The 26,468-nt window shown below is 44.3% G+C and overlaps 2 protein-coding genes across 29 annotated transcripts in view; one reads left to right on the top strand and one right to left on the bottom strand.

Annotated features, from left to right (window-relative positions):
- LOC138949520 (far upstream element-binding protein 1-like) overlaps window positions 1–1,793 on the bottom strand; it is a 43,201-nt gene extending 41,408 nt beyond the window's left edge. For 13 of the 15 annotated variants that reach the window (XM_070321357.1, XM_070321356.1, XM_070321353.1 and 10 more), the window contains exon 1: window positions 1,659–1,793. In XM_070321357.1, coding sequence (XP_070177458.1) covers window positions 1,659–1,712 — 54 coding nt within the window. In that variant the 5' untranslated portion in view covers window positions 1,713–1,793. The remainder of the gene's footprint in view (window positions 1–1,658) is intronic. The other 2 variants (XM_070321358.1, XM_070321360.1) reach the window with 2 other exon arrangements.
- A 3,676-nt stretch (window positions 1,794–5,469) lies between these two features.
- On the top strand, window positions 5,470–26,001 carry LOC138949537 (uncharacterized). Of its 14 annotated transcripts, none has more exons than XM_070321372.1 (11): window positions 5,470–5,628; window positions 7,534–7,655; window positions 11,170–11,427; window positions 12,121–12,291; window positions 12,384–12,604; window positions 14,032–14,202; window positions 14,815–14,933; window positions 16,688–16,745; window positions 20,904–21,152; window positions 21,656–21,785; window positions 24,262–26,001. In XM_070321372.1, the coding sequence occupies exons 2-11, from the start codon at window positions 7,651–7,653 to the stop codon at window positions 24,353–24,355; spliced, it is 1,476 nt and encodes a 491-aa protein (XP_070177473.1). In that variant the 5' UTR covers window positions 5,470–5,628; window positions 7,534–7,650; the 3' UTR covers window positions 24,356–26,001. The 14 variants fall into 14 exon arrangements, with proteins under 14 accessions (XP_070177473.1, XP_070177478.1, XP_070177482.1 ...); XM_070321377.1 differs by having other exon boundaries at window positions 7,534–7,635; XM_070321381.1 differs by having other exon boundaries at window positions 7,534–7,604.
- The last annotated feature ends 467 nt before the right edge of the window (window positions 26,002–26,468 follow it).

Raw genomic sequence — 26,468 nt, forward strand, 5'->3', positions numbered from 1 at the left:
GTGGTCAACAGTTCAAGACATCACATAAAAACATTAAGTTCCTCAATCTGTGATTTATCACAAAACATGAGAAAAGATTAGCTAGTCTAGTCACACAAATAAAATCATTACAGTATCACTGAAACATACTTCAGGCAACCCACACACACAAAACATGAATAACATTGTCTGCCTTAGCAGCAGCACACATACTTTGTCGTCATAAGTTACAGCCCCGGCAAGCATTGTCTAACAGTACAACCTCTTCTTCTGTTTGTCTGATTTTGTGTAAATCAAGTGTTACTGAACACAGCCATAAACTATGGCTCTCAACTACACTTTCAGTCTCCCTGAACTTCTGCAATTTCTGTCTACCCGAACTTCCACATTTGAGTCCCATTTTAACCACTCTACGTATAACTCCACCCGCTGAACTTAGCGTCCAAAAGGACCCAGTTCATGACTCGGAAGAAGAATCTACCTGAACTTCCGCAATTTCAGTCTACCTGAACTCAGAATTGTGATGTCAGAAGCCACAAGCACAAGATTTGTAATAGTTGGACTTGGAAAGATGACAGCCGTAATAATCCACTCCTAAAACTTCAATCTTGCAATTAATTTCACTGCCTAAGTCCGCTCCTGTCACGCATTCCCCATGATCTACACCAAGTGGGGCTGATGGGGTCTATGTCGACCAAAAGAGTGGGATTCCCTGTAGGTGGAGTTTTTCAATAAAACTTGCAAACCATACTCGAATTTCTAAGAAATATCAAAAAAGATTGAAAAACATCAAATTCTACCGATGTCGCCAAGCATCACGTGACTTTCAGCGATATCAGCGACATGCTACAGGAACTAAATCCTGTGGTATTCCCTGTATACAGGGAATCCCTCTCCAGGAACTCCACCTACAGGGAATCCCACTCTTTTGGTCGACATAGACCCCATCAGCCCAAGTGGGGCATCCAGATGGAGATAAATATTCTTTTGTTTGATTAAAAAGGGACTTCAAAAATAAGTCAATAATGCCACTGGATTGTGAGCTATGAATTTACAACATTACCGAATCTCACTAGGAGCTTGCTGATTCCACTTCGTCAAATGTTAAACTTGTGCAGGCTTGATTTGAGGTTGGCTGGCACCTTTTCAATTTCAGTCAAATCGGATGGATCAGTCAACTCCCATGCTATGCATGTACAGGAGTGCAATATCAGACCCCGATTACTGACACAAAATAGTTTTCTTGGAATAACTTTGACCAGGAATATCATCGGAGTATCTGCCGACATTGAGCGATTTCAGTTTCGGTTATCTGATCAGGAAGACGGAGCGGACAGGAAGAAATACCGACAAAGACAGAAGAGGTCATTGTGCACTCAAAATTGGCATACTAGCTTAACATGGCTGCCATCAACCCTTGATGCATTGCAGACGTGCAAAGGTCTGCGGATACGTAAATGGCAGACTGGAATGTAGGGAAATTATGGAATTTGAAAGAAATGAAGGAAGTATGCACGCCACGTGCGCTTTACGACGCCCACCGGGAAATTTCTCCCGGTGCCCGTCTCCCTGTAACACGAATCAATTCCAAAAAAACGAGACATGTTCGCAATCACACCATATCATTACGTGAACAGTAAAACCCTCTAAGTTTTTATAGACTTTGCATTCTAATGTACCTGTCTAGCTCGTGCCAGGGCAGATGCAAAAGCGTTGCTGGAATCCTCTGCCATGTTCTTCTACTCAAAATGGCGCAGCTAAAGGAAGAGAGGCGCACGGAAGGCAGTCCTGTGATTGGTGCAAAGAAAGAGACGCGGAAGCGCCCTCTACAACATAATTTTCCAACAAAGCAAGCAGGAAGACTAACTCTCTCCCTTGCGACTGTTCCCGTCAGAGGCAGGACTGACGGAGAGAGAGAGAGAGAGAGGGAGAGAGAGAGAGATTTGTTTGTTTGTTTGCTTAACGCCCAGCCGACCACGAAGGGCCATATCAGGGCGGAGAGAGAGAGAGAATTGAATTGAATTGAATTGAACTTTATTTAACAAGGATTAAGATTTAAGGCTACGCCTTTTTACATTTAGTCAAGTTATGACTAAATGTTTTAACATCGAGGGGGGAATCGAGACGAGGGTCGTGGTACATGGTGTATGTGCGTGTGTGTGTCTGTGTGTGTGTGTGTGTAGAGCGATTCAGACTAAACTACTGGACCGATCTTTATGAAATTTGACATGAGAGTTCCTGGGTATGAAATCCCCAGACGTTTTTTTCATTTTTTTGATAAATGTCTTTGATGACGTCATATCCGGCTTTTCGTGAAAGTTGAGGCGGCACTGTCACGCCCTCATTTTTCAACCAAATTGATTGAAATTTTGGTCAAGCAATCTTCGACGAAGCCCGGACTTCGGTATTGCATTTCAGCTTGGTGGCTTAAAAATTAATTAATGACTTTGGTCATTAAAAATCTGAAAATTGTAAAAAAAATAAAAATGTATAAAACGATCCAAATTTACGTTCATCTTATTCTCCATCATTTGCTGATTCCAAAAACATATAAATATGTTATATTTGGATTAAAAACAAGCTCTGAAAATTAAATATATAAAAATTATTATCAAAATTAAATTGTCGAAATCAATTTAAAAACACTTTCATCTTATTCCTTGTCGGTTCCTGATTCCAAAAACATATAGATATGATATGTTTGGATTAAAAACACGCTCAGAAAGTTAAAACAAAGAGAGGTACAGAAAAGCGTGCTATCCTTCTTAGCGCAACTACTACCCCGCTCTTCTTGTCAATTTCACTGCCTTTGCCATGAGCGGTGGACTGACGATGCTACGAGTATACGGTCTAGCTGAAAAATGGCATTGCGTTAAGTTTCATTCTGTGAGTTCGACAGCTACTTGACTAAATGTTGTATTTTCGCCTTACGCGACTTGTTACATTTAGTTAAGTTTTGACTAAATGTTTTGACATAGAGGGGGAATCGAGACGAGGGTCGTGGTGTATGTGTGTGTGTGTGTGTGTGTGTCTGTGCGTGTGTGTGTGTGTAGAGCGATTCAGACTAAACTACTGGACCGATCTTTATGAAATTTTACATGAGAGTTCCCGGGTATGATATCCCCAGATGGTTTTTTCATTTTTTCGATAAATGTCTTTTATGACGTCATATCCGGCTTTTTGTAAAAGTTGAGGCGGCACTGTCACACCTTCATTTTTCAATCAAATTGATTGAAACTTTGGCCAAGCAATCTTCGACGAAAGCCGGACTTCGGTATTGCATTTCAGCTTGGTGGCTTAAAAATTAATTAATGACTTTGGTCATTAAAAATCTGAAAATTGTAATATTTTTTTATATAAAACGATCCAAATTTACGTTCATCTTATTCTACATCATTTCCTGATTCCAAAAACATATAAATATGTTATATTTGGATTAAAAACAAGCTCTGAAAATTAAAAATACAAAAATTATGATCAAAATTAAATTTCCGAAATCGAGTTAAAAACAATTTCATCTTATTCCTTGTCGGTTCCTGATTCCAAAAACATATAGATATGATATGTTTGGATTAAAAACACGCTCAGAAAGTTAAAACGAATAGAGGTACAGAAAAGCGTGCTATGCAGCACAGCGAAACCACTACCGCGCTGAACAGGCTCGTCAGTTTCACTCCGTTATGCACAAGCGGCGGACTACGGTCATTGTGAAAAAATGCAGTGCGTTCAGTTTCATTCTGTGAGTTCCACAGCTTGACTAAATGTAGTAATTTCGCCTTACGCAACTTGTTTTGTTTTTGTTTACTCCCATTACAATCATGTATTTATGTAATGAGCCTTTAGTAGTAGATCAGTAGTAGATTAGTAGTTAAGGGCGGATCCAGGAAACTTTTTTGCACACACTTTTTTTTTCCCTTGAAGGGGTACATAAACTTATGGTTAATTGTTTTATGTAGGTTTTACATTTAATTGTTCTATTTTGTATATGTTCTTTTGTAAAGGGCCTAGAGCCATAGGTTAGGCACTTAAAAATGTCCAGTTATTATTATTATTATCATTACTATGCATTACCAATGATGGAAGATTATAACAAAGATTTATTTGTTTGTAAAAAATGTTGTTAGTGCATCATGTAGAATGATGTGGCTCAATACAGTCAGAGTACTGATATTTCATCAGCTCAGTGAACCATAGAAGTTCTTACACGTGTTTCAAGAGAAAAAACATGAAATGTTCCTTGAATGATGTTTTATTGATTTGTAATTTATTATATCAAGAATGGAGGTCTACATAATGGCGCCAGAATATGAGAGACTGGACTTGTACAGGTCAATGTTTGGGCCGGTTGGCCGGGTAATTAATCAGTTGTTAAATGTTCTATAATTATTTTTAAATTTGAGGCATTGAGTGTAGGTGCATCAGACTGAGAGAGAGAGAGTCAGAGAGAGAGAGAGAGAGAGAGAGAGAGAGAGAGAGAGAGAGAGAGAGAGAGAGAGAGAGAGAGAGAGAGAGAGAGAGAGCTCTGAAATCGATCAAGTCAATGAGTAGAAAGTGGACTGGGTGGCCGAGTGGTAACGACTGGGTGGCCGAGTGGTAACGACTGGGTGGCCGAGTGGTAACGCACTTGCGCTCGGAAGCGAGAGGTTGCGAGTTCGACCCTGGGTCAGGGCGTTAGCAATTTTCTCCCCCCTTTCCTAACCTAGGTGGTGGGTTCAAGTGCTAGTCTTTCGGATGAGACGAAAAACCGAGGTCCCTTCGTGTACACTACATTGGGGTGTGCACGTTAAAGATCCCACGATTGACAAAAGGGTCTTTCCTGGCAAAATTGTATAGGCATAGATAAAAATGTCCACCAAAATACCCGTGTGACTTGGAATAATAGGCCGTGAAAAGTAGGATATGCGCCGAAATGGCTGCGATCTGCTGGCCGATGTGAATGCGTGATGTATTGTGTAAAAAAAATTCCATCTCACACGGCATAAATAAATCCCTGCGCCTTGAATATGTGCGCAATATAAATTGCATAAATTTTTTTTTTAAATAATCCCTGCGCTTAGAACTGTACCCACGGAATACGCGCGATATAAGCCTCATATTGATTGATTGATTGAAAGTAAGGAACCTATATATCACAATGACGAGAAAATCCAGGGCCGATCTACATGATGAGACTGAGTGAAACCAATCGTCACAGTCTTACTGTCACATCCTCGGCTGACACATCAACACACTAAGAGGGGGGGTTGCCAGTGGTGGTCCAGGGGGATGTTCCCCCTGGCGGGGTCAATGGTTGCTCCTTGCATGACTGAAACGGCATAAAATAAACAATAATAAAAAATGTTTTAAATAAGTGAGGTACATGTTTAGGTAGTCCGGCCCTGCCTTTCGAGTCAATGTCAGGCGCCGCTGAGAGTAAAAAGCCTGAACGCTTTTTGCACTCACACACGCGGAAGCCGCGGTGGAGCCATGTTGATTGTGTCCATATTGCCTGGCAACACCCAAACAATGGCGCAGAGCGAGCCACCACGTGCTGTCAGCGTCACACACGACACGCTGGTGCAGGTTCCAGTGAATGGATCGACTCGAGCGGAACGAAAACTAGGCTATTTGCAGTGAACCGTACACCTTTTACACAGCATATCTTAACAGGCAAGTCCTCCATTTTAATCAAGGATTCGGTGAGTGTTTCTTACTGGGAATCAGTTTCGAGTCTTTGACTGAGACTGAGACTTGCATGACAGTAAGGTTCATTCATAGGCCTATGTTATGATAATAATATGTTCGTTTCTTCCGTTTCGTGTATGAAGTAAAGTGCGAGTGGTCTGTAGTATTTGTCACAGTCGAGTGTGAGTGAAAGCAGAGACTCAGTGACTATGTCTCTATGTAGGCTATGTCTCTCGTGCGCGTGTAGCCAGCGCTCGTTAATCGATCACATCGCCGAACGCCCTGATTCTGTTTTACAAGCGTAAGGGAGAGGTTTTTATCTGTTCTCCTTTCTGTGTGTAGCAGTCGCAAGCTATCTTTTAATGAGAGTGTTGTGAGACTGAGACAGGATCTGTGAGTTTTCAGTCACCACAGCCGTTGACTGTAGCTAGAGTGCTCTCACTGAGACCCTACCTGTCACCACCTGTAGCCGTTGACTGTAGCTAGAGTGCTCTCACTGAGACCCTACCTGTCACCACCTGTAGCCGTTGACTGTAGCTAGAGTGCTCTCACTGAGACCCTACCTGTCACCACAGCCGTTGACTGTAGCTAGAGTGCTCTCACTGAGACCCTACCTGTCACCACAGCCGTTGACTGTAGCTAGAGTGCTCTCACTGAGACCCTACCTGTCACCACAGCCGTTGACTGTAGCTAGAGTGCTCTCACTGAGACCCTACCTGTCACCGATTACCGATTCAGGCGACAGCTCTCATTGTTCTGGTAACTTCTATTGCATGAGACTAAAGCGTTGTTCTGGTAACTTCTATTGCATGAGACTAAAGTGTTGTTCCTTCATTAAGTGCGTGTGTATGCCCCCGTTCACCAATGCAACGCATTTTCTGTATGATTTGATAGCTACAGCCAGTGTCAACAATAACACTTCCAATATGGGCCAACTCTTGGCCCAACAAGCTCACTAGTCAGTCAGGCAGTGACCTACTCTTCATTGTTCTGTGCACTGACAGTGTTTGTTGATTTTTAGACCGTCCAACCTTTCAATTTAGTGCCAGTGTGTTCGTTGTGTGTGTGTGTGTGTGTGTAGAGCGATTTCGAGAAAAATACTGGACCGATCTTCATGAAACTTTCCATAAAAAAGTTCTTCTAAATGTTATCCACAGAAACTCGTTTATTTTTACATTTAGTCAAGTTTTGACTAAATGTTTTAACATAGAGGGGGAATCGAGACGAGGGTCGTGGTGTATGTGTGTGTGTGTGTGTGTGTGTGTGTGTGTGTGTGTGTTGTGTGTGTGTGTGTGTGTGTGTGTGTGTAGAGCGATTCAGAGTAAACTACTGGACCGATCTTTATGAAATTTTACATGAGAGTTCCCGGGTATGATATCCCCACCTTTTTTTTCTTTTTTCCGATAAATGTCTTTGATGACGTCATATCCGGCTTTTTGTAAAAGTTGAGGCGGCACTGTCACACCTTCATTTTTCAATCAAATTGATTGAAACTTTGGCCAAGCAATCTTCGACGAAGGCCGGACTTCGGTAATGCATTTCAGCATGTAGGCTTAAAAATTAATTAATGACTTTGGTCATTACAAATCTGAAAATTGTAATTACATTTTTTTCATAAAACGATCCAAAATTACGTTCATGTTATTTTTCATCATGTTCTGATTCCAAAAACATACAATTATGTTATATTCGGATTAAAAACAAGCTCTGAAAAAAAATTATGATTAAAATTAAATTTCCGAAATCGATTTAAAAACAATTTCATCTTATTCCTTGTCGGTTCCTGATTCCAAACATCATTGGTTGATTACTTGATAGATAGATAGATTGATTGATTGACTCATTGGTTGATTGATTGATGTGTAAGTGTGTGTGTCTCTTTGTTTTCAGTGACCTGAGTAGCAGACCAGCCAGCACCGCTACGTGAACACCAAGATCTCAGCTCTCTACATCTTTGCCAAGTAAACTGTGAAACGTGATTGCTAATCGTCCGTGAGTGTCTATACTATGATGTATGTACCCACTTCCACGTCTCATTCACTCTTTTCACAAGCTTCTATCTCTGCTTCAAAGGCATTCTAAATGTAGTGTATTTTCACACTTTAGAAGGAGTGTTTGCTGGAGCTTGTAACTGGTGAACATTTTGCTAACACTCTAAGCCTGAAACGTGCCGAAACTATGATTGGTTTAAACACAATTTTATTCAAAATACATGACATCTTCTTCTTCTTGTCGATCACTAAAATACATGACATGAAACAATTGACAAAAATGCAGCTAGGACACGAACTCAAGAAAATGCTTATTTCACGTGACCGTAACAATACTAAGTTACACACATGTTCATGATGGTGGACATGATCGTAACAATACTAAGTTACACACATGTTCATGATGGTGGACGTGACCATAACAATACTAAGTTACACACATGTTCATGATGGTGGACATGACCGTAACAATACTGAGTTACACACATGTTCATGATGGTGGACATGACCGTAACAATACTAAGTTACACACATGTTCAAGATGGTGGACATGACCGTAACAGTACTAAGTGACACACATGTTCAAGATGGTGGACATGACCGTAACAATACTAAGTGACACACATGTTCAAGATGGTGGACATGACCGTAACAATACTAAGTGACACACATGTTCATGATGGTGGACATGACCGTAACAGTACTAAGTGACACACATGTTCAAGATGGTGGACATGACCGTAACAATACTAAGTGACACACATGTTCAAGATGGTGGACATGACCGTAACAATACTAAGTGACACACATGTTCAAGATGGTGGACATGACCGTAACAATACTAAGTGACACACATGTTCAAGATGGTGGACATGACCGTAACAGTACTAAGTGACACACATGTTCAAGATGGTGGACATGACCGTAACAATACTAAGTGACACACATGTTCAAGATGGTGGACATGACCGTAACAGTACTAAGTGACACACATGTTCAAGATGGTGGACATGACCGTAACAATACTAAGTGACACACATGTTCAAGATGGTGGACAACACAATTATTAAACGGAAGAAAAAATGTAGGAGTGGGGGATGGGGAACTAAATTAAAACAGAGGGATCTACAAGGGGAAACAGAAACAAGTCGCGTAAGGCGAAATTACTACATTTAGTCAAGCTGTGGAACTCACAGAATGAAACTGAACGCGCTGCATTTTTTCACAATGGCCGTAGTCCGCCGCTCGTGCAAAACGCAGTGAAGTCGACGAGCCTGTTTAGCGCGGAAGTGGTTACGCTGTGCTGCATAGCACGCTTTTCTGTACCTCTCTTCGTTTGAACTTTCTGAGCGTGTATTTAATCCAAACATATCATATCTATATGTTTTTGGAATCAGGAACCGACAAGGAATAAGATGAAATTGTTTTTAAATCGATTTCGGATATTTTATTTTAATTATGATTTTTATATTTTTAATTTTCAGAGCTTGTTTTTAATCCGAATATAACATATTTATATGTTTTTAAAATCAGAAAACGATAAAAAATAAGATGAACGTAATTTTGGATCGTTTTATAAAAAAATAATTTTAATTACAATTTTCAGATTTTTAATGACCAAAGTCATTAACTAATTTTTAAGCCTCCAAGCTGAAATGCAATACCAAAGTCCGGCCTTCGTCGAAGATTGCTTGGCCAAAATTTCAATCAATTTGATTAAAAAATGAGGGTGTGACAGTGCCGCCTCAACTTTACAAAAAGCCGGATATGACATCATCAAAGGTATTTATTGAAAAAATGAAAAAAAACATCTGGGGATATCATACCCAGGAACTTTCATGTAAAATTTCATAAAGATCGGTCCAGTAGTTTACTCTGAATGGCTCTACACACACACACAAACACACACAAACACACACACTCATACACACACACACACACACACACACACACACACACACACACACACACACACACACACATACACCACGACCCTCGTCTCGATTCCCCCTATATGTTAAAACATTTAGTCAAAACTTGACTAAATGTAAAAAGAAAAGAAAAAAAAAGAAAAAGAGGGAAATTAAGCACAAGGAGAGACTAGGAAAAAAGCGCGTGGGACCCACACCACCCCTTCTCTTTCGTACTGTTTGGTCATTTCATGCTTTGCTTCCGCTCATGATTTGATTCATTTTCTCTTTGTTCACTTTTGATTTGCTTTGTTTTGATTTGTTTCGGTTATTAGTCTGTGTCACTGTGTGGTTTTGTTTGTTTGCTCACGGCCACCCTGAGAAAAATTCTTCTGGCTTTTCAACAAGAGCAACAATGGCAGGGATGGGGTGACAGGTAGGAGTATTCACAATGCATTATACCTGGAATGCACTCACTTCATCAATTATATGTAAAAGCTAAAGGTATGGTGCTTCTTAACTAACTAGTGCAGTTAGAGCGTTCCCTATGCTGCAATTAGTGACAGCAGAGTGTCATAGTAGCGTATCTATATGGTAATTGTACCATGATCTTGAAATGAGACAGAGAGAGAGAGACTCAGACTCAGACCTTTATTACAAAAGGATAAAGGTTTTAGGCAAAGCCTATTCTTCCAACCTGTCCTTTATACAACATATAAAGACAGACGCACATTAAAAATATAAATATAAGAGAGAGAGAGAGAGAGAGAGAGAGAGAGAGAGAGAGAGAGAGAGAGAGAGAGGACTTACAAGTTTTAAGTACATTTTTATTTGATTTTTGTACTCAGTATTCTCCTCCCAGAAAGGTTATTTTGGCCGGTTCCATTTTGTCCCATACCCCCCCCCCCCCCCCCCCCCCTTTCCCCCTTTTGCTGTTCTTTCTCTCCGATTCATTTATCCGTTATTCTATCTTATTGAGTTCAGTGAGTGGTTGAATGCTTTATCCACAATGAACAAGAGAGTGAGTGAGATTCCGAGTCAGTGAGTGTGTGGATGATTCTGGGCTACGTATTATATAATATATATATCAGGGGCGGATTAGGGGGGTGGTTACAGGGGTTCCAGAACTTGGCTGTTTAAAAAATAAAAATAAAAAATTTAAAAAAAGTTTGTGAATGTTGTTGTTGTTGTTTCTGTCTGTAAAGCCGGGGGAAGTGTTCATTCTTTAATCAGTATCATTTTTGTACAGTTTTAACTGCCACTCCTATGTGACATGTCTTGCTTCTAACCATTATATGATGTCGGGAGCAGATATCATGGAAGATAAATTGCCATTATTTAATACTAACTTTAAAAGAAATAATGAGTGGCTGCTGACACCAGTTGATCCTGTTTAAAATCACGGAAAAGCCACAAATTGTTAATAAGATAGCTAAAATTCTTCAGCTTCAGGGGGGCTTTGTCCCCCAGACCCCCCCAACGGGGCGTTGCCACGGTTTCCCGCCTCTACTGACCCCTGGACCCCAGGTTGTAACAACCCCTCCACCCCCCCCCCCCCCCACCCCTCTCGGGCTTAACTGCTCCGCCCCTGTATAAATAATGACTCTCATTTTCGTCATTTTCAGGTTCCATATCAAAAAGATGGCATCAGTGTCACCGCAAACTGAGGCCGAAATGGAAGATGTTGAAGAAATGGAAGATGTCCCCACAGATGCGTCTGAGCAGACGACACAAGAGACGACAGAAGGTGCAAGTCCCGCAATCCTTACAATCAATGCAGACGAAATCGAAGAGGAGTCGCCCCCCTTGACCTACATCGACTTTTTGCCGCAATGCTTCGGCGTCAGCATCGAAGGCGCTGAGCCCAAATACGCTGAGTTTCAGTAAGTAGTTGTTAATCCAAACTTGTTGTGAGTTTTATATTGTGTGTGAGCCTGTGTTTTTGTGTTTGTGTATCGGTGTCTGGGTATCTCAGTATGTCTGTTGTTGGGGGGAGGAGGGGGGGGGGGGGGGGGTTAAAGGGGTGTGGGGCCGTTGTGAAACCATGCAGAGGATGGGCCCGGGTGGATGGGGGGGGGGGGGAGCAGGGGGGGGGGGGGGGTAGCATGTAGAGTAATCCATTCGTATCCACTCATAAAGGCACTCAGGAAAAACAAACCGATACCTGCTTTCGTTTAATTGAAGGACGTGTTTTCCTCTGTTCAGGGTCACCCTAAGCACATCCAGTTTAGCTTCGATATGTGATAAATACTAAAAGAAGCCATGGGCGGGTGTACTTATTCCCCAGATAATCATATTCATCACAACCATGATCGCCTCCTGTTTGAGTGCTGCTTATCAATGGTGTCGTAACGTCATGTGATGGAGAAAATCAAACAAGGTTAGATGAAAGATTTGAGTCCCTAGTCATGTTTGCTTGTGTCTGAGTCAGCTGAATGAATTTAAGCGGACTGTAAATGACAATTGTTTTCTGCGTGATAACATGTCCATGGTACAGTAGAACCTCCCTCTCATGAAGACCGCAGTTGTAAGACTGCAATGAACTCATCAATATTCATCTTGCCTGTCACTGATAGGTCGCTGGTGGAGCAGGCCAACCAATGGCTGCGGGGGATGCCCAAGTTCAATGCGGTCAAGTGTGAGACGGTTGACCACAAGCTGAACATGCCGGACTACAGCCTTGACCCCGACCAGTGTCTGCAGCATTTCTCCTCTCACGGCAAGAACATCTACATGAAGGGGCTCAGGTAGGTCAAGGTCACTCTTCAATGCCGTGAAAGGGAGACTACCGCATCACCGTGTCACATATATATTGCATGGCTTTCCCTTGACGTTACAGACTGTGGCTGATGCCCAAGACAGACACCAGCGTGCCCACCCAGCAGCTAGCCTACATCACCGTGCTGCCTCAACACACCTCGGGCAACCTGGCGGCTGGTCTGTCCAACGTCAAGCCGGCAGCCATGCGTGTCAACCCCGAACAGATCTTCGCGTCCTTCGACACGCTGCCAGTCACCGTGGAGAAACTCAACCACCACCTGGCACAAAAACCTCTCCCAGGTAAGCCGTTAAAATAATACTCCCAGGTAAGCCTTTAAAATACTCCCAGGTAAGCCGTTAAAATACTCCCAGGTAAGCCGTTAAAATACTCCCAGGTAAGCCTTTAAAATACTCCCATGTAAGCCGTTAAAATACTCCCAAGTAAGCCATTAAAACCTCTCCCAGATAAGTCGATAAAATACTCCCAGGTAAGCCATTAAAATATCCCAGGTAAGCCGTTAAAATACTCCCAGGTAAACCAATAAAACCTCTCCCAGGTAAGCCGTTAGAACCTCTCCCAGGCAAGCTGTTAAAATACTCCCAGGTAAGGCGTTAAAATACTCCCAGGTAAGCCGTTAAAATACTCCCAGATAAGCTGTTAAAACCCCTCCCAGATAAGCCATTAAAATATCTCCCAGGTAAGCCGTTAGAACCTCTTCAAGGTAAGCCGTTAAAACCTCTCTCAGGTACGACGTTAAACGTCTCTCAGGTAAGCCGTGAGAACCTCTCCCAGGTAAGCCGTTAAAACCTCTCCCAGGTAAGCCATTACAATCTTTCCCAGGTAAGCCGTTAAAACCTCTCTCAGGTAAGCCGTGAGAACCTCTCCCAGGTAAGCCGTTAAAACCTCTCCCAGGTAAGCCGTTAAAATCTCTCCCAGGTAAGCTGTTAAAACCTCTCCCAGGTAATTAGCTGTTAAAACCTCTCACAGGTAAGTTTTTAAAACCTCTCCCAGGTAAGCGGTTAGACGGATAACCCCACAGGACCTTGTGTCGTGCAATAGTGCAATGTGTTATTATTTGAAATGTGTGTTATTGCACTGTTAATAATGTTTTGTTATTGTTAAAAGGCCCTCAGATCGCTTCCAAGGTAATATTCTGCTTTAAAAATGATGCTACCACGAAGACGGACTGCCTTCACTTTGCAAAAACAGGTGTGTTAAAATAATCAAATGTGGTCTACTGTGTGGGTAACTCACTGAGTTGTTTCCCTTGTGAGTGAACGTGATCTGATGTCAGACGAGTTGGCTATGTCAATCGCGCCTCTGTCTCCCTCTCCTCTGTTCCGCCCCCTCTCGCCCTTTCTTCCTCCCCTTCTCTCTCTCTCTCTCTCTCTCTCTCTCTCTCTCTCTCTCTCTCTCTCTCTCTCTCTCTCTCTCTCTCTCTCTCTCTCTCTTCCGTCTCTTTCTAGCTCTGTCTCTCATCCCTTCTCACCCCCTCTTCCCCATCCCCTTTCCCTCCTCCCCCCCCTTTCCCCCTCCATCGATAACAGCGCCAAACTTCTTGTAGGCTTACTTGTACTTTTGCGATGCTTGAGGTTAAAAAAAACCAGACACAAAACAAGCTGCTGGGCATGTACTTGGCAAAGGCAGCTTGGGTTATGTCGGTCCCCTTCCAGTGTGAATCCAATGTGGACAAGGCCTAACTTTCCATCCCTTGCTGTGATTGCAGGCAAGATCCTGAGCGTGGAGACGATCGCGCTGAAGGCACTGGAGTCGGATCGTGACGAGGAGGTTAACACGGAGAAAACCCTCTGGTCGGAGGTCGGCAAGGCCAACCGCGTCTTCCTCTTCGCTACTAGGATATTCTACGTCGTCGGCCAGCCCGCCTTTGACAGAGTTGGTCAGTCGTGTGTGTGTGTGTGTGTGTGTGTGTGTGTGTGTGTGTGTGTGTGTGTGTGGGGGGGGGGGGGGGGGGGGGTTGGGGGTTTGGCATATGGGTGTGGGTGGAGGCGGGCAAGGCCAACCGCGTCTTTCTCTTCGCCACTAGGATATTCGGTGGTGGAAGGGGGGTGGGTGGTAGGGTTGATGGAGGGTGGAGGGTGGAGGGTGGGGGTCAGGGGGTGGATTGGGGTGCGGGCAATCCATGTGTTCATTGACCTCCGTGTGAAATGAGAGGTGTCTGTTATGTAGATGTAACAGCCAACTTAACAAGATGGTGTGGGTCTGTTATGTAGATGTAACAGCCAACTTAACAAGATGGTGTGTGTCTGTTATGTAGATGTAACAGCCAACTTAACAAGATGGTGTTTGTCTGTCATGTAGATGTAACAGCCAACTCAACAAGATGGTGTGTCGGCGTTATATGTCAAAGCAGCACCGCCCTGATATGGCCCTTCGTGGTCGGCTGGGCGTTAAGCAAACAAACAAAACAAACTTGAAACAAGATGGTGTGTCTGTCATAGTTATGTAGATGTAACAGCCAAGTTAACAAGATGGCGTGTGACTGTTGCAGCGTACTACGACCAGGTCCCGGAGTTCTACCAGAGTCCTGATGGGATGGGCATCAGGGTCAGGTTCGCTCCCTTCTCTCGCACAGTGGCACAGGCCGCGCTCTGGCTGAAAGCTCAGCACGTGAGTCTCGTTGTTTCTCTCTCGCACAGTGACACAGGCCGCGCTCTGGCTGAAAGCTCAGCACGTGAGTCTCGTTGTTTCTCTCTCGCACAGTGGCACCGGCCGCGCTCTGGCTGAAAGCTCAGCACGTGAGTCTCGTTGTTTCTCTCTCGCACAGTGACACAGGCCGCGCTCTGAATGACAGCTCACCACGTGAGTCTCTGAATTACTCTGTGTACAGTCAGTCCTCACATATGTGAAGTGACGTAGTTTATCCGGGTCTTTCTGTAAGATGTGCGTGTCGGTTGGTTGGTTATTGTTCCTTTTCTGCGTCCATGCAACGCATGTGGCTATTCTGGGCGGTGCAAGCTTCTTTCCTTTCTCACTTTATCTGATTGTAGTCGACATGCTTACACATTGTTTCGTCAAGGTCTATCACGTGCATGGTCTGCAGGCTTGATACACAACACGCTAAGCTTAGATTTATCAAGGTCTATCACGTGCATGGTCTGCAGGCTTGATACACAACACGCTAAGCTTAGATTTATCAAGGTCTATCACGTGCATGGTCTGCAGGCTTGATACACAACACGCTAAGCTTAGATTTATCAAGGTCTATCACGTGCATGGTCTGCAGGCTTGATACACAACACGCTAAGCTTAGATTTATCAAGGTCTATCACGTGCATGGTCTGCAGGCTTGATACACAACACGCTAAGCTTAGATTTATCAAGGTCTATCACGTGCATGGTCTGCAGGCTTGATACACAACACGCTAAGCTTAGATTTATCAAGGTCTATCACGTGCATGGTCTGCAGGCTTGATACACAACACGCTAAGCTTAGATTTATCAAGGTCTATCACGTGCATGGTCTGCAGGCTTGATACACAACACGCTAAGCTTAGATTTATCAAGGTCTATCACGTGCATGGTCTGCAGGCTTGATACACAACACGCTAAGCTTAGATTTATCAAGGTCTATCACGTGCATGGTCTGCAGGCTTGATACACAACACGCTAAGCTTAGATTTATCAAGGTCTATCACGTGCATGGTCTGCAGGCTTGATACACAACACGCTAAGCTTAGATTTATCAAGGTCTATCACGTGCATGGTCTGCAGGCTGGATGTACAACACGCTAAGCTTAGATTTATCAAGGTCTATCACGTGCATGGCCTGCAGGCTTGATACACAACACGCTAAGCTTAGATTTATCAAGGTCTATCACGTGCATGGTCTGCAGGCTTGATACACAACACGCTAAGCTTAGATTTATCAAGGTCTATCACGTGCATGGTCTGCAGGCTTGATACACAACACGCTAAGCTTAGATTTATCAAGGTCTATCACGTGCATGGTCTGCAGGCTTGATACACAACACGCTAAGCTTAGATTTATCAAGGTCTATCACGTGCATGGTCTGCAGGCTTGATACACAACACGCTAAGCTTAGATTTATCAAGGTCTATCACGTGCATGGTCTGCAGGCTTGATACACAACACGCTAAGCTTAGATTTATCAAGGTCTATCACGTGCATGGTCTGCAGGCTTGATACACAACACGCTAAGCTTAGATTTATCAAGGTCTAGCTGTATAAATAGCACAGGATGTTATAACAGAATTGCTTTTGGCAAGATTCACTTCAATAGTCCACAGTTCTAATAAACATTTGTCCTGTGCCTTTACGTGTTCGTAAGATTCTACACCGGTGTTCCTTTTCCACACGCGCGAACGGTGTGATTATAATCAAAGTTGCGTGTTGTGTGCAGAACACGAGAGTGGTCAACTTCCAGTCCGTCACGCTGAAGACTGAGAGACAAGGGGGAAGTAAGTACTGCAGCTCTGCCACACACATATCATCACCTACTCTTTTGTAAAACTTCATTTTCTGTACTTTATTGTGTCTATGCCTGGAAATCCAGGTTGCCTTATTCCCACTGGAAAGCTATAGCAGCTACAGAGTTAGTGTCTGATATTAAATGTCTCAACAACAGCTAGTCCTTTGCCAAAACTCACGTGTGAAAATCGTCGACAGGCAGGTCGAAACTTTTTTTCTCCATTTGAGTGTGTTGGCAATTGACTGATATTGTTATTTTTCACGGCGGACACTATATCCTATTACGGTGTCCAATATCCTAAGCCTCAAATGAATTATGCGCTGTGGTCTAGTGGATAAGACATCGGCCTCCTAATCGGAAGGTCGTGAGTTCAAATCCCGGCCACGGCCGCCTGGTGGGTTAAGGGTGGAGATTTGTCCGATCTCCCAGGTCAACTTATGTGCAGACCTGCTAGTGCCTTAACCCCCTTCGTGTGTACACACAAGCACAAGACCAAGTGCGCACGGAAAAGATCCTGTAATCCATGTCAGAGTTCGGTGGGTTATAGAAACACAAAAATACCCAGCATGCTTTCCCCGAAAGCGGCGTAAGGCTGCCTGAATGGTGGGGTAAAAACGGTCATACACGTAAAAACCCACTCGTGCAAAAACATGAGTGAACGTGGGAGTTTCAGCCCATGAAGGAAGAAGAAGAAGAAGAAGAAGAAGAAGAAGAAGAAGAAGAAGAAGAAGAAGAAGAAGAAGAAGAAGAAGAAGAAGAGGAAGAAGAAGAAGAAGAATTGGGCGTACTTTACTTCTACAGCTCACCTGCTGGCTGCATGGCACTATGGTACTCAAGTAGGTGAGAACACTTGGCCAAGTCGATGTCGGGCTCAAGTTAGGATCGTCTTTAAGCCTTCACTATGGTATTCAAGTTAGGATCGTCTTTAAGCCTTCACTATGGTACTCAAGTTAGGATCGTCTTTAAGCCTTCACTATGGTACTCAAGTTAGGATCGTCTTTAAGCCTTCACTATGGTACTCAAGTTAGGATCGTCTTTAAGCCTTCACTATGGTACTCAAGTTAGGATCGTCTTTAAGCCTTCACTATGGTACTCAAGTTAGGATCGTCTTTAAGCCTTCACTATGGTACTCAAGTTAGGATCGTCTTTAAGCCTTCACTATGGTACTCAAGTTACGATCGTCTTTAAGCCTTCACTATGGTACTCAAGTTAGGATCGTCTTTAAGCCTTCACTATGGTACTCAAGTTAGGATCGTCTCTAAGCCTTCACTATGGTACTCAAGTTAGGATCGTCTCTAAGCCTTCACTATGGTACTCAAGTTAGGATCGTCTTTAAGCCTTCACTATGGTACTCAAGTTAGGATCGTCTTGAAGCCTTCACTATGGTACTCAAGTTAGGATCGTCTTTAAGCCTTCACTATGGTACTCAAGTTAGGATCGTCTTTAAGCCTTCACTATGGTACTCAAGTTATGATCGTCTTGAAGCCTTCACTATGGTACTCAAGTTAGGATCGTCTTTAAGCCTTCACTATGGTACTCAAGTTAGGATCGTCTCTAAGCCTTCACTATGGTACTCAAGTTAGGATCGTCTTTAAGCCTTCACTATGGTACTCAAGTTAGGATCGTCTTTAAGCCTTCACTATGGGTTATTCTCCAGAGCAGTGTACCATTTTGTGACATGCGTTTTCAGTCCGTTAAATTATTATAACGTATATAAAATGGCAACTAGAATGTATTCTCTTTAATTTTATAGTAATACTCCAGTTAGATAATGATACAGGCATTCACAAAAAACACCAAATTATATGTTTTTTTTCTCTTTTTCTTTTCCTTTTTTAAAAAAATAATTGTTAGTGTTCGAATCCGTGTCACAACCTTTGTATTCCATGTTACGAAGTTGATGTACTTTGACACCCTTGTCATTTACTGAACACCCCCCGCGGGTTGATGTACTTTGACACCCTTGTCATTTACTGAACACCCCCCGCGGGTTGATGTACTTTGACACCCTTGTCATTTACTGAACACCCCCCGCGGGTTGATGTACTTTGACACCCATGTCATTTACTGAACACCCCCCGCGGGTTGATGTACTTTGACACCCTTGTCATTTACTGAACACCCCCCGCGGGTTGATGTACTTTGACACCCTTGTCATTTACTGAACACCCCCCGCGGGTTGATGTACTTTGACACCCTTGTCATTTACTGAACACCCCCCGCGGGTTGATGTACTTTGACACCCTTGTCATTTACTGAACACCCCCCGCGGGTTGATGTACTTTGACACCCTTGTCATTTACTGAACACCCCCCGCGGGTTGATGTACTTTGACACCCCTGTCATTTACTGAACACCCCCCGCGGGTTGATGTACTTTGACACCCTTGTCATTTATTGAACACCCCCCGCGGGTTGATGTACTTTGACACCCTTGTCATTTACTGAACACCCCCCGCGGGTTGATGTACTTTGACACCCTTGTCATTTATTGAACACCCCCCGCGGGTTGATGTACTTTGACACCCTTGTCATTTATTGAACACCCCCCGCGGGTTGATGTACTTTGACACCCTTGTCATTTACTGAACACCCCCCGCGGGTTGATGTACTTTGACACCCTTGTCATTTACTGAACACCCCCCGCGGGTTGATGTACTTTGACACCCTTGTCATTTATTGAACACCCCCCGCGGGTTGATGTACTTTGACACCCTTGTCATTTACTGAACACCCCCCGCGGGTTGATGTACTTTGACACCCTTGTCATTTATTGAACACCCCCCGCGGGTTGATGTACTTTGACACCCTTGTCATTTATTGAACACCCCCCGCGGGTTGATGTACTTTGACACCCTTGTCATTTACTGAACACCCCCCGCGGGTTGATGTACTTTGACACCCTTGTCATTTACTGAACACCCCCCGCGGGTTGATGTACTTTGACACCCTTGTCATTTATTGAACACCCCCCGCGGGTTGATGTACTTTGACACCCTTGTCATTTATTGAACACCCCCCGCGGGTTGATGTACTTTGACACCCTTGTCATTTATTGAACACCCCCCGCGGGTTGATGTACTTTGACACCCTTGTCATTTATTGAACACCCCCCGCGGGTTGATGTACTTTGACACCCTTGTCATTTATTGAACACCCCCCGCGGGTTGATGTACTTTGACACCCTTGTCATTTACTGAACCCCCCCCGCGGGTTGATGTACTTTGACACCCTTGTCATTTACTGAACACCCCCCGCGGGTTGATGTACTTTGACACCCTTGTCATTTACTGAACACCCCCCGCGGGTTGATGTACTTTGACACCCTTGTCATTTACTGAACACCCCCCGCGGGTTGATGTACTTTGACACCCTTGTCATTTACTGAACACCCCCCGCGGGTTGATGTACTTTGACACCCTTGTCATTTACTGAACACCCCCCGCGGGTTGATGTACTTTGACACCCTTGTAATTTACTGAACACCCCCCGCGGGTTGATGTACTTTGACACCCTTGTAATTTACTGAACACCCCCCGCGGGTTAGGGGGAGTCCCATATTGGTTGGGACGAGAAAGAATTTACCCGATGCTACCCAGCATGTCGTAAGAGGCGACTAACGGTTCTGTTTCTCCTTTTACCCTTAAGTGTTTCTTGTATAGGATATAGTCAATGTTTGTAAAGATTTTAGTCAAGCAGTATGTAAGAAATGTTAAGTCCTTTGTACTGGAAACTTGCATTCTCCCAGTAAGGTCATATATTGTACTACGTTGCAAGCCCCTGGAGCAATTTTTTGATTAGTGCTTTTGTGAACAAGAAACAATTAACAAGTGGCTCTATCCCATCTCCCCCCTTTCCCCTATCCCATCTCCCCCCTTTCCCCGTCGCGATATAACCTTGAATGGTTAAAAACGACGTTAAACACCAAATAAAGAAAAAAAAGAAAGAAAGAATTTACTGAACGTAGACAAACAAAATGTGCAAGTATTTCTAATTCTTTATCTGCAGGCCAAGGATATAATATGGGACCAGTTCTTATTAATGAAATCAATATGAATGGTTAAAATGTATCAGTACGTACAAAAATGTCAACTTCGTAACATGGTTTCCATTGGTACACAGAATAACCCCTATCTGTTCTGCTGCAGCCGGTACGTTCAAAGTAGACCCAAAGAGTGCGGGGTTCACGGAGACGCAGGCCCTGACGGAGTCTCGCTACGTGAAGATCCTGCGCGTATTCTACATCAAGGACCAGAAGCCCGACGCCCCCGCCCTGTACAGCTCCACGCAGCTCACTACGCGCCTCTTCGTGCCCACCAAGACCGTAGCCTACAGCAGGAGCTTCGAGACCTTCTCCAAGAACATGCAGCGCGTCATCACCTGGCTCAACGCCACGGGTAATCTCACTCCCACTCTGCAGCATGGAATTAAGTGGGCGCTGTGTGTGTGTGTGTGTGTGTGTGTGTGTGTGTGTGTGTGTGTGTGTGTGTGTGTGTGTGTGTGTGTGTGTGTGTGTGTGTGTGTGTGTGTGTGTGTGTGTGTGTGTGTGACTTCACGAAGCTCGCTGCATGAAGCTTTGGCACTGAGTTTTCGGTAAAACGACTTTGCGAAGTCTTTGACAAAGTCAACTTCGGGCTCAATTCAGGACAGCCTTCCACTTTCGAACACATTTCTGTTTCAAGTTTTGACTACATTGTGACATTGTACAAAAGTTCTACTAACACACAAACAAACAAACAACAACAACAAACACATGGAATGGAGACAGTACGGTAACTGGTGAACTTTTTGCAGGAACGCCGGTGCTTGGAATGGAGACAGTACGGTAACTGATTAACTTTTTGCAGGAACGCCGGTGCTTGGAATGGAGACAGTACGGTAACTGATTAACTTTTTGCAGGAACGCCGGTGCTTGGAATGGAGACAGTACGGTACAACGTGACTCCGGAGAGTGAAGCCGGGGTGAACGATGATCGGGTGGACACCGTCATCAACTCTCACTCCGGACAGTACAACCTCTCCTGTGTCAGGTAAGATACGATCACTGTGCGGATATTGTCAAACAAAGAATGAAATCGGCATCTAAAATGGCCTCCAAAAGTTGCAAACGGACGGTTATGCTACTTGGTGTTTCTGTCCCCAGAACTAGTGTCTGTTTGGGACATGACGTGGTGATGAACTAGTGTCTGTTTGGGACATGACGTGGTGATGAACTAGTGTCTGTTTGGGACATGACGTGGTGATGAACTAGTGTCTGTTTGGGACATGACGTGGTGATGAACTAGTGTCTGTTTGGGACATGACGTGGTGATGAACTAGTGTCTGTTTGGGACATGACGTGGTGATGAACTAGTGTCTGTTTGGGACATGACGTGGTGATGAACTAGTGTCTGTTTGGGACATGACGTGGTGATGAACTAGTGTCTGTTTGGGACATGACGTGGTGATGAACTAGTGTCTGTTTGGGACATGACGTGGTGATGAACTAGTGTCTGTTTGGGACATGACGTGGTGATGAACTAGTGTCTGTTTGGGACATGACGTGGTGATGAACTAGTGTCTGTTTGGGACATGACGTGGTGATGAACTAGTGTCTGTTTGGGACATGACGTGGTGATGAACTAGTGTCTGTTTGGGACATGACGTGGTGATGAACTAGTGTCTGTTTGGGACATGACGTGGTGATGAACTAGTGTCTGTTTGGGACATGACGTGGTGATGAACTAGTGTCTGTTTGGGACATGACGTGGTGATGAACTAGTGTCTGTTTGGGACATGACGTGGTGATGAACTAGTGTCTGTTTGGGACATGACGTGGTGATGAACTAGTGTCTGTTTGGGACATGACGTGGTGATGAACTAGTGTCTGTTTGGGACATGACGTGGTGATGAACTAGTGTCTGTTTGGGACATGACGTGGTGATGAACTAGTGTCTGTTTGGGACATGACGTGGTGATGAACTAGTGTCTGTTTGGGACATGACGTGGTGATGAACTAGTGTCTGTTTGGGACATGACGTGGTGATGAACTAGTGTCTGTTTGGGACATGACGTGGTGATGAACTAGTGTCTGTTTGGGACATGACGTGGTGATGAACTAGTGTCTGTTTGGGACATGACGTGGTGATGAACTAGTGTCTGTTTGGGACATGACGTGGTGATGAACTAGTGTCTGTTTGGGACATGACGTGGTGATGAACTAGTGTCTGTTTGGGACATGACGTGGTGATGAACTAGTGTCTGTTTGGGACATGACGTGGTGATGAACTAGTGTCTGTTTGGGACATGACGTGGTGATGAACTAGTGTCTGTTTGGGACATGACGTGGTGATGAACTAGTGTCTGTTTGGGACATGACGTGGTGATGAACTAGTGTCTGTTTGGGACATGACGTGGTGATGAACTAGTGTCTGTTTGGGACATGACGTGGTGATGAACTAGTGTCTGTTTGGGACATGACGTGGTGATGAACTAGTGTCTGTTTGGGACATGACGTGGTGATGAACTAGTGTCTGTTTGGGACATGACGTGGTGATGAACTAGTGTCTGTTTGGGACATGACGTGGTGATGAACTAGTGTCTGTTTGGGACATGACGTGGTGATGAACTAGTGTCTGTTTGGGACATGACGTGGTGATGAACTAGTGTCTGTTTGGGACATGACGTGGTGATGAACTAGTGTCTGTTTGGGACATGACGTGGTGATGAACTAGTGTCTGTTTGGGACATGACGTGGTGATGAACTAGTGTCTGTTTGGGACATGACGTGGTGATGAACTAGTGTCTGTTTGGGACATGACGTGGTGATGAACTAGTGTCTGTTTGGGACATGACGTGGTGATGAACTAGTGTCTGTTTGGGACATGACGTGGTGATGAACTAGTGTCTGTTTGGGACATGACGTGGTGATTAACTAGTGTCTGTTTGGGACATGACGTGGTGATGAACTAGTGTCTGTTTGGGACATGACGTGGTGATGAACTAGTGTCTGTTTGGGACATGACGTGGTGATGAACTAGTGTCTGTTTGGGACATGACGTGGTGATGAACTAGGTGTGGACGGTTACCGACTTCAGGGGCGGACGAGAGGGGGGGGGGGGGGTTCTGGGGTTTCCGGACCCCCCCCCCCCCCCCAGCCAAAAAAAAAAAAAAAATTTTGTGTGTTTTTTGGGGTTGAGTTTCAATTTTTGGGGTATTAATCAGTGACAAAATCTGCTGCCTGAAACTGGTAATGATCATCCTCAGAATGCACCAGATTGCACCATTTTGCATCCTTTTTTTCAAAATTTTTCGGGGGTGCATGCCTCCGGACCCCCCTAGCAAGCTAGGCGCTTCGCGCCTTCACACCCATATCTTCACAATATACTTTTGGAAACCCCCCCCATAAAATGAACTGATCCGCCCCTGGACTTAGTGTTTTTATCAAGTCAAACTTTATGACGTCAGTTGGTGGGTTTATGCAGCAAGTGTATTGCAAACGCTACAACGCATACATTTGTGTTCCAGGTTATACTTCGCCAGTGAGTTCAAGGAGCCGCCGCCAGAGGTCATGGGAGAGACAGCCGAGGATGCCTGGGGCTGGGGTTGTGTTGTGTCCTAACTGTCATGTCACCATGTGTCAGTGTGTGTCATGTCACCATGTGTCAGTGTGTGTCATGTCACCATGTGTCAGTGTGTCATGTCACCATGTGTCAGTGTGTGTCATGTCACCATGTGTCAGTGTGTGTCATGTCACCATGTGTCACGTCAGTGTGTGTCATGTCACCATGTGTAATTGTGTGTCATGTCACCATGTGTCAGTGTGTGTCATGCCACCATGTGTCAGGTCACCATGTGTCAGTGTGTGTCATGTCACCATGTGTCAGTGTGTGTCATGTCACCATGTGTCAGTGTGTGTCATGTCACCATGTGTCAGTGTGTGTCATGTCACCATGTGTCACGTCAGTGTGTGTCATGTCACCATGTGTAATTGTGTGTCATGTCACCATGTGTCAGTGTGTGTCATGCCACCATGTGTCAGTGTGTGTCATGTCACCATGTGTCAGTGTGTGTCATGTCACCCTGTGTCAGTGTGTGTCATGTCACCCTGTGTCGGAGTGGCATGTCACCATGTGTCAGTGTGTGTCATGTCACCATGTGTCAGTGTGTGTCATGTCACCATGTGTCAGTGTGTGTCATGTCACCATGTGTCAGTGTGTCATGTCACCATGTGTCAGCGTGTGTCATGTCACATGGCGTCTTGTCTATGTTGTTATATGACACATCGTCATCATATGTATGTGTCAGTGCGCATCATGTCACTCGTTGTCACTGTGTGTCACGTCGTATGGCGTCATGTCACTCGGTGTCAGTGTGTGTCACGTCGTATGGCGTCATGTCATGCACACTGATGTGCTATCACACACCATCATCATAGTTATTGTGTCAGTGATGATCTTGACATGTGTGTGTTGCCTTGCGATGTTGTATGATGGTACTCACTGTGATACTGTGCGTCATGCCATGATGTTACGTCACTCTTAGTGATATTTATTGTCAGCTCACGTCACGTTCGCACGTCATTCCATTTTACGCCATCATCTTTGCTATTTCTGTTCAGTGAACTATTGGCACTATTTTGAACATTCCAACCAATGATTTTCACAACCCGCATCATACCGAGTCTTGTTTATACTCCCTGTGTGTTTTGTCACGTCAAACTGAACAGTTGGTTGAAACGAGGCAATAACAGTGCAAGAGTACGTACTAAAGAGACTGTGTCACCGTACAGAGGTAGGGGAAGGGCCCCTAATATGGACCACTTTTTGTTTATTGCTGATAACTAGCTTGTTTTCTTGCGAAGAAGTTTCATTTTGTGGTTGGTAGTCCTTCTCTCTTAGTTTAACCGTTAGGCCTAATTAGAGTGAAATAGCTTTGATAGACCTTCAGCAAAAATTAAATACAGAAAAAATCACAAATGGTCCATATTAGGAGCCTAGGCGGCCTTCACGAATCACTGTAAAACGCCCCCTATACTTCAAAATAACATGATACAACTTAGTGTGCAAATCAGACTAATTCAAATATGCTTTAGATTTAGCTGTTTCGGGTTGATGAGAGCATTATTTGAAGCACACCAGGAAACTAAAGAAGCTTATCAAAAACAGAGTGAAAATAAGTGAAATTATCAACTTCCACGAAAAAAAGACTATTTGTTATATTTTTTTTACATCTCGAGGGCTAGTTATAGGTTATTTTCAGCAAGCTTCTTAATGAATAAATTAAAATTGCCTTTAGTTTTAATTGTCTTCGGCCCAACGAATGGTTGTGTGATGCGCCCGCAGCGTGTTGGCATACATACATGTGCTTGTCACATCCCGCTTTCAGCCTTCACCGCCGGCTAGCCAAGCTGCTTGCAGCACCGGCGAAAAAGAGAGCAGCCTTGCGTAAGTCTCTCCCTGCCAGTAAGCCTCTCCACAACAAGTCCTATGCAAGCTTTAAAGCAACCCTCCACGAGGTGTTGGGTGGTAACTGGGGGCCTTATGTCCCCAGGCAGAATTGCAAGGGCGCGGAGGAGGTTTGGCCCCGAACATGCGGCAGTGCAGGCCCACCGGTGCGTGGACACGCCCTGGCGCCCATGAACCAAACCCCCAGGTATGGGTTACCTACAAAGACTCTACGTCCCAACGGCTGACCAGGCGGATGAGGAGAGTGTACTCCCAACGGCTGTGAAG

Source organism: Littorina saxatilis, linkage group LG15 (assembly GCF_037325665.1).
Source record: "Littorina saxatilis isolate snail1 linkage group LG15, US_GU_Lsax_2.0, whole genome shotgun sequence".
NCBI lineage: Eukaryota > Metazoa > Mollusca > Gastropoda > Littorinimorpha > Littorinidae > Littorina > Littorina saxatilis.

Bases quoted from the DNA above. Each gene is read 5' to 3' on its own strand.
- LOC138949537 (XM_070321372.1), top strand. The intron at 14,934-16,687 runs GTGAGTCTCGTT...TGTTGTGTGCAG, and splicing joins TCTGGCTGAAAGCTCAGCAC to AACACGAGAGTGGTCAACTT. The intron at 16,746-20,903 runs GTAAGTACTGCA...GTTCTGCTGCAG, and splicing joins GACTGAGAGACAAGGGGGAA to CCGGTACGTTCAAAGTAGAC.